The 8,132-nt window shown below is 47.5% G+C and overlaps 1 protein-coding gene across 1 annotated transcript; it reads left to right on the top strand.

Annotated features, from left to right (window-relative positions):
- The first annotated feature begins 990 nt into the window (after positions 1 to 990).
- Positions 991 to 3,069, top strand: TMED4 (transmembrane p24 trafficking protein 4). The gene is made up of 5 exons (XM_004386095.2): positions 991 to 1,163; positions 1,489 to 1,589; positions 1,813 to 1,938; positions 2,214 to 2,360; positions 2,798 to 3,069. Exons 1-5 carry the CDS (start codon positions 1,004 to 1,006, stop codon positions 2,945 to 2,947), a joined length of 684 nt encoding a protein of 227 aa, XP_004386152.1. The 5' UTR covers positions 991 to 1,003; the 3' UTR covers positions 2,948 to 3,069.
- Positions 3,070 to 8,132: the final 5,063 nt, after the last annotated feature.

Below are 8,132 nucleotides of genomic sequence, written 5' to 3'. Positions count from 1 at the left end.
CCCATAGTTAAACCAAAAGGCTTGACTAGTTTTAGGTTTTTAGGGGAGTGGGGCAAGAATACTTCATAGGTGATGTTGTGTACTTCTACTGCACTTCTTCTGCATCACGTCATGAGGCAGGCACATCTGGTTGCCCTCTCAGGGATGTTCAAAATCATTACTAAGTTGAGGTGTTGTCAGCCTGATCCCTCCAGTACTGTATAAAATTCTGTCATCAAACGTTCACCTATTGGTTGTCTAGATTTATTGTTTCATTATGGTTGCAAAATGGTGGGTTCAGAGTACTCATTTTAAACAGTTAAATCCTGGCAGTCATACCACAGGTGTTTAAACTCTTCAGCAGTTTGAATAAAGTGTCAATTCCTTACAACGTCCTTCAAAGGCATCTGTGTAATCTGCCCCCCACCCCCACCCCATCCTGTCCACTTTCCCCTCAGCTGTTGCATTCCCTTGGCACAGGTCTTTTTCTGGGAACGTCTCAGAATCTGTCATCTTGTATTTATTTGTTGGTGGTCACCTCAGCTTGGGTGGGAAGGGCGTCTGGGGTTCTAGATTTTATTCACTAATAAACTGTCAGCCCTCGCCCAGTAAATGGAACACGGTCAGCATACAGTAAATATCTGTTGAACTTATTGTTAGCTGTTGCCCCAGAAAGTCAACATGTATTCTCACTCATAATGGCACAGACGCGACGCTACAGGGAGCGAGCTCTGACTGGAGAAGTCTAGAGACTGCAGGGACGACGCACATCCGTCTGCTTGGCTTCAAACTGGTTTCCAGACGGGCCGTCCGCCGGCCTTTACGCTCAGAGGACCGGGCCACTACCTCACATGGGCTCAGGGACAGACGGCATGACCGAAGCCGCGGCGCACGGCGTACTTCTGTCACCGCTCATTCATCCCACGCCCCCTCCAGCGTTTGCGCGTTGCAACAGAGCGGCCCCGGCGCAGGCGCGCTGGGCGGAGCGGCCGGCGCAGGCGCGCTGGGCGGAGCGGCCGGAACGATGGCAGGTGTCGCTGCCCGGCGGCTGCCTGAGATGGGGCTGTCCGCGCTGCTGATGCTGGCGCTGTGCGCGGCCGGTGCGCGGGCGCTGTACTTCCACATCGGCGAGACCGAGAAGCGCTGCTTCATCGAGGAGATACCTGATGAGACTATGGTCATCGGTCAGGCGGGCGTGAGGGTGGAGAGGGCCCTTCTTTCCCTCCTCCCCTGTAGCGGCGCCCCTTCCTCCCCGCTCGGGGCCGGCCGCGTCACGGTGCTTCCCGGAGACTTGGCCTGTTGCTCCCTGTCCAGCGCACCTGACGGTGCCCTGAGGAAATCAGACCAGCGGGCCGTCTGACCTAGCTGGGCTCGCCGGCCCCAGCAGGGCCCGCTGCCCGGCGCCTCGAGGAGCCGCTCGAATCCGCCTCAGCTGTACACACCTTGAGTGTAGGGAGCCGGGTGGATAAGGTGGCTTGGCGGGTTGTGATTGGTCTGTCTGCTCTACAGGGAATTATCGCACCCAAATGTGGGATAAGCAAAAAGAGGTCTTCCTGCCCTCAACCCCTGGCCTAGGGATGCATGTGGAAGTGAAGGACCCTGAAGGGAAGGTAAGGGCTCCATAGCGCTGGCACGGGTGACTTGGAGACAACATCACACCTTTCTTAAATAGAGGGATGTGGGATATCAAGAACTGGCTTTAGCACTGAGTTGAGGCCTCAGGGGACATGGTAGTATCAGTCCAGATACACTTTAAGGTGGATACTTTGAGCGGTCAGGGTAAAGGTGAGGGCAGTTGGTTGGGTGAGGTTGTCACTGACTGCTGTGTTACAGGTGGTGCTGTCCCGGCAGTATGGCTCAGAGGGCCGCTTCACTTTCACTTCCCACACTCCTGGTGACCATAAGATCTGCCTGCACTCCAACTCTACCAGGATGGCTCTCTTTGCTGGTGGCAAACTGGTAAGAGAATTTTCTCTTTGGCTGCAGCTTGGACTCTCTCACTTGTTTCCAAACTTTTGATTTATTGCCATCATCACATGTGATACTTTTTGGCACAGTCACTGCTGTGGAGACAGATGATGGCCCTCTGTCCCACATCCAGGAACAAGAGTTGGTTACAATGAGCCTGCCTTCTAGCCTGAACAGACAGTGGAAGCCTCACCATTCAGATACCATAATGTCAAAGTGTTCCTGACCTTATTGCTTTTGGTCGCCAATGTTGTGTTTTCATCTAGCGTGTGCACCTAGACATCCAGGTTGGGGAACATGCCAATAACTACCCTGAGATTGCTGCCAAGGATAAACTGACAGAGCTGCAGCTCCGAGCCCGCCAGTTGCTTGATCAGGTGGAGCAGATCCAGAAGGAGCAGGATTACCAGCGGGTAAGGGCATATCTCTTTGTACTTTGAGATGGCAGTTGACCTTCATACCCACTAGACCTACCTGAAGTTTCTGCTTGGTGCCTTCCCCATTTAGGAGATCAGCTCTTTAGAGAATGGAAGGTAGGGTACCAGTCCAGATAGTCATTTTTAAGCTCTAAAGAAAATGAAGGCCTTAGTAAAGAGAGGACAGTTCATAATTGAGTAATAGCCATTGCCTCACCTGTTTTCCTTGGATCTTGTTTGAAATGGTAGGAGCATGCTTGTGGAATGATAGTCAGTCTCAGTGGGGAAACAGTGGCACACCTAGTGGATTCACAGGCAGTATTCCAGAAGGCATTTGGTCCTGGAGTTAAGCAGTATTACAAGAGGGAGGTACCTCACAACAGCTTGGGACTGTTTCTCCTCCACGTTTAATCTGTGTCCATTGCCCCATGCAGTATCGTGAAGAACGCTTCCGTCTGACCAGCGAGAGTACCAACCAGAGGGTCCTGTGGTGGTCCATTGCTCAGACTGTCATCCTCATTCTCACTGGCATCTGGCAAATGCGTCACCTCAAGAGTTTCTTTGAGGCCAAGAAGCTGGTGTAATCCTCTCTTTCCATGTGACCCTTCCCTTTCACCTCAGTACCATGCCCACCAAATACCTTATCCACCTGGATTCTGAGGGGAAAAAGATGAAGAAAAAAAAAAATACATAAGCCACATTGGTTTCATGGCAACAACCATTCAGATCAGCCCCTTGTTAACACTAGTTCTCAAGGACAGGGGACATTGGTCAAAGATTTCAAATGCTGTTCTAGGATTTGTGAAGAGTCTGAACTGACCCAGGACTAAGTCTTGCTTCTTGTATGTCCAGTGATTTCCCTTTGTCCTTTCACAAAATGAACAAACAAAACATCTCCTCTTCTACTGTGTTCATCTACTTATGCAGTAGGTGACTGGAAGGCCCTACCAAGAAGGCCCCTGCCTCACTACTCCCTAGTCAGTCCTGGGTTCACTCAGTTGCTTTGTAAATGTAAATAAGGGGCAGGTCTTTGGCCCCAGAGGATTGAGTTTTTTTCTATATATTAGAACTATTTTTTGATAAATTATATATTTTCCTTCCTAGTTGAAATGTTACTGCCTGTGTGTGAATAGCTGCAAACACCAATGCAGTCCCTTCTGCATTATGTTTATCCACACGTTTTCAGTAACTACCATAGCAGCTCAGTTCAGTGGTCCATGGGCCAGAAAGCAGACATCGCAGCTGCTTGCAATGCCTTATCAGAGAACCAATCAGAGCATTCTCTTGGACACCTGTGATTTCCATCACATAGCACCTCAGAGTATAAGAGGTAAGGTGGTGACAATTTAGAGCTAGTAGAAGACTGCATTCTTTATCCTCTTGTTTCCCTTAAATTTTATTTAAGGTGTAACTGTTTTCTTCCTGGGAACCACATTTGGTTCTTTATACAGATTTTTCCAGTGAAATAAAATTTGTTGTAGTAGCTGTGTTTGAAATGAAATCAGAGGTTGTGGGCAGAGGGGAGGCATGAGGGAAAATGAGGAAAGGCTCCTGGCTGGGACTGCCTCTGAGGATGACCTGCTGTGGACCTATGTGTAGACTCGTGGGCTAGGATTGGTCTGAACAGGCCAGTCTTGTGGCGGTATGGAATGGAGTGGTTGCTCAGCTATTCACAAAGGTCAACCAAGTAGGCACATCAGCAAGGAATTGTGTGAGGAAATTAAGTACCTGGTTTCTTAGCCCCAGGAATCATAAATCTGAATAGATTATAGTACACTTTCTTGTGCCCTTATGCTGTTTAAAACTTAATACCGTTAGTTGCTGATTCTCGATAATTTATATTTTTATTTATTAAAGAAAAATGTTCACCTAAATTCTTCCCCTCCCATTTTTAGTTCTCTTTATGTCTTATACTATTCCTTGTATATAGTCATCCATAATGTCCATTTGGGCGACGTCTGGTCCCACGAGGGCCCTCGGGGTGATGCCCACAGCACCCCTGCTGCTGGGAGGAGTGGGCACCCAATTCTGCTCCCAAGCACCCACAATCAGCAGGCATCTCAGGGCCTAGCAGGGGTAGGAGTGCCAGGTCACATAGACCACTCCCCTGGTGCCCCAGCCCCTGCCCAGAGCCTCTCTGCTGTGATCTTCATGGGGCTGCAGGGCCAAGTACTCACCTGAGGCATCTGCAGCAGGCGCTACCTGGGCTGGGAGCCGCACAACAGCCCTTGGACCCCAGGTGGCCAGGAGCCCCGTGGCCTGCAGCTCCACAGAATGTATCGTGGACGTTATGCGACACATTACTGTATATGTGTTTTTACTTATATATGAAATTTAGTTTTATGGTTAATATTTTTGTAAGCGTTTAAAAAATTCTCTGTATTCTTCATATTTCTAATTCTGAATGGCTCTGTAACATTGCAGTGAGGGGAAATGCCATAATTAACTTACCTAAAATTATATATTTAGACTCTGTTATTCCAACTAATTATTACTCAGTTCATTATTACTAATCAATAGAGTAACTATAAATATATTAATTACTAATAATCTATTAGGAGCCCTGGTGGCACAGTGGTTAAGCGTTCAGCTGCTAGCCAAAAGGTTGGAAGTTCGAATCCACCAGCTGCTCCTTGGAAACCCTATGGGGCAGTTCTGCTCTGTCCTATAGGGTTGCTGTGAGTTGGAATTGACTTGACGGCAACGGGTTTGGTTTGGTTATTAGTGTAATTATTAATATTAATCTATTTATTGAATATCTTACTATTTGTATGAATATTTATAATATTTAAAATGGTTTCCAATTGTTTTCACATTAGAATTAACACAGGGAAAACAGATGACCCTTTGAACTAGTTTGATGTAGACCTCTGACCTGAGGCTCTTGGGAAGTATGGTACATGCTGGGAAGAGAACAGACATTTCTGCTTTGTGGCTGCTCCTAGAAACCTCAGCGTCATAACAGAGAGACAAGCCTGAGCTGTGGCAGGACAGGAAACTACAGATAAGGCCTGGAGTGGGCTTAGGTTTGCCCAGCAGCTAACAGTTGAATGCTTCTCAATCGTGCCAGTAGGTCAGTATGTTCTGGGTTTCTCCAACTGGTAATTTTTGACAGGAGGGGGGTGGAGTTAGGACAAAGGTGGGAGTGCATCACACCTTTGTACGGATGGGGCAGATGGAATGGGGTGGTCAGAGGATGAGTCAACGGCAAGCAGCTGGTGGCTGTGGGGAGAACAAGGAATACGGTGTCATAATCACAGATATATTGTGGCCTAAAGCGTTTTGTTTTTTTTTTAAAGAGAAGGTAGGTACACCCAGGGAATTCTGATGGTTTCCCCTCCCCACCCCCACCCCAAAGCTTGTGCTTGACTGCTAACCTAAAGGTTAGCGGTTCAAACCCATGCAGCGGTACCACAAAAGAAAAGGCCTGCCTATTTGCTTCGGTTAAGATTATAGCCAAGAAAATCCTATGGAGCAGTTCTCCTCTGTAACACATGGTCACCATGAGTCAGAATTGACTCAACAGAACTAACAACATCAATGCTGCCCTTGATTCCATCCTGAAATCCTTCCTTCCTTAGGCAAGACAACATCAAACAGCCTCCTGCCCCCTTTACCATGTACAGAAAAAAGGTGTGTGTTGTGGGGGCAGGGGTCATTCTTTACATCTTCTATCATCATTAGGGCTTGTAGTATCCAAGCTTGACTTTATCATGTTTAGTCCCAAGCCTAACTTTCCTGTGGTACATGAGCTGCTTTCTTATTCTTAATCTAACAACAGCCAGCCTGGCCTGTGGTACTCAGATGCTGGGCCCATGTCAGACCAGACACATAGGATCACCCAGGAAGCTTCTCAGCAGAGATTCCTGGGCAATACTCAGGTCCTGTCTAATTTAGATGGTTTGGGTTTAGGGTAGTGTGGTAGGCAGAATAATGGCCCCCCAAAGATGTCCATGTTCTAATCCTTGGAACCTTGGAATATATTACCTAATGTGGCAAAGGGGAATTAAAGTTGCAGATGGAATTAAGGTTGTTAATCAGCCAGGGCCAGGTCATCTCATCCCCATTCAGCTGGGGTCTTGTCAGCTATGCCCCATTTAATCAGGGTCAGCTCATCCCTAGGCCCTGTGGGCTAGGTCAACAGATACCAGCCATAGGATCAGCAATCCACAGGACTGCCAGCACTTCAGATCAGCCAGCCCCTTCTCTCATCATTAGCCACGTGGGGCTAGGTCAGTGGGTGCCAAAGAAACACATCCAAACTCAGCCCATCTCTTGCACCTTCCTCACTTCCACTTATCTCATGGACCCAGGTGGTCACCTCAAGCAAGCATACCAGCCTGGCTATCTACTCGCTGGCTCCCCTTAACTTCCAGTCCTGGAAGGGGGTTCTTCTGATGGACACTGACATTTCCTGCCTCAGTGCATCCAGCAGTTTGCCCACAGTTCAAAAAGCAAAACTAATCTTTTTTTTTTTTTTGCTTCTCCCAGCAGTTCTGGGTGGATCTGCATGTCTTTCAAATGCAAATTTTCTGCTCTTGAGTTTCTGGGTAGGGCTCAGGTGTTCCACCTAAGTCCCTTATACTCTATACACAGGGCTATTGTATTGAAATGAAACCTGTGTTTCTTTTGGGCAAATCTTAGTTCCCCTTTTAGCATATCCAATCAAGTACTGGCTGAAAGTAGAGTTACACGCTCTTTATTTTTTACAATACCCAGTATTCATTTCAGAGCCCTGGTGGCATAGTGTTTGAGAACTTGGCTGCTAAACAAAAGGTCAGCAGTTTGAATCCACCAGCTGCTCCTTGGAAACCTTATGGAGGCAGTTCTGCTCTGTCCTTACAGGGTCTCTATGAGTCGGAATTGACTCGAAAACAATGGGTTAATAATATTCATTTCAATCACACATTTAGGTCTGTTTACACCAGATAGGATAAACATAGTACATTCAGATAAACACATAAATCTTCTTTAACATTCCAGTTTCATCTTCACCCCCTGACTAATTTCCCATTCATATGCATATGGCCTTGGGCTTCTGGCTGGGTGGAACCAGAAGATGCTGGCCCTCTGTCAATCATCTTGCTTAACCTGCTGGGCTTTCACCCCAAGCCCCTTCAGATGTGGCTTTCCTCTCCTCAGTTTCCCTATCTGCTGCTCCAGCATAACATCCCTTATTTTTAGCTATTAAAGATAACCGAAGTAACCATGCAAGAATCAAAAGTTTTACTCCACACACCCTTTTATCCTTTCTCTTCCAAAATCGCATGCTTCCATGAGTCAAGAGCCATTGCCACGAATCCCACTTCTGACACCAATTGTAATGCAGTAGCAGTAGTGTCAAACCTCGTCTAATTTCAGAGAGAATGAGAATCAGCATCAGCCCAAAGCTGATTCCTATGAGGTGATGGTCTGACACACCTCCACTCTCCAACCTTTTTTGCCAATTGACATCAGCCATCCTCCCCATGACAGTCTCTACTTCTCTGATAGGTTCAGTAATTCATTGCAATGGCCACACGCAACTCACAGACCATACTCACAGTTATATGGTTTATTGGTAAAGTAATATGGGATCAGGATCAACTTGGAAATAACAGGAATAACTCAGGGTAGAGTTCTTTGATTAGGACAGCTTTTTCTTGGCTGCTGCCACCAGGCCCTCACCCTTGGCCTGGGCCCTGCACACGCAGGCCTGGCCTCTACCTCCGCTTGGGCCTACCTTTGCCTCGCCTGGCCTCTGCCCCTGCTTATGCAAGTGTACAGCTT

The sequence above is a fragment of the Trichechus manatus genome, unplaced genomic scaffold (assembly GCF_000243295.1).
Source record: "Trichechus manatus latirostris isolate Lorelei unplaced genomic scaffold, TriManLat1.0 scaffold00155, whole genome shotgun sequence".
NCBI lineage: Eukaryota > Metazoa > Chordata > Mammalia > Sirenia > Trichechidae > Trichechus > Trichechus manatus.
The sequence above is the reverse complement of the archived record's forward strand: the minus strand, read 5'-3'. Positions and strand labels throughout refer to the sequence as shown.

What these genes read in the sequence shown, in the direction of transcription:
- TMED4 (XM_004386095.2), top strand. Translation starts at nt 1,004, where the DNA reads ATGGCAGGTGTCGCTGCCCGGCGGCTGCCTGAGATGGGGCTGTCCGCG. An exon ending in TCTTTGCTGGTGGCAAACTG is followed by an intron (nt 1,939 to 2,213) that starts GTAAGAGAATTT and finishes GTTTTCATCTAG; the next exon opens with CGTGTGCACCTAGACATCCA. An exon ending in AGGAGCAGGATTACCAGCGG is followed by an intron (nt 2,361 to 2,797) that starts GTAAGGGCATAT and finishes TGCCCCATGCAG; the next exon opens with TATCGTGAAGAACGCTTCCG.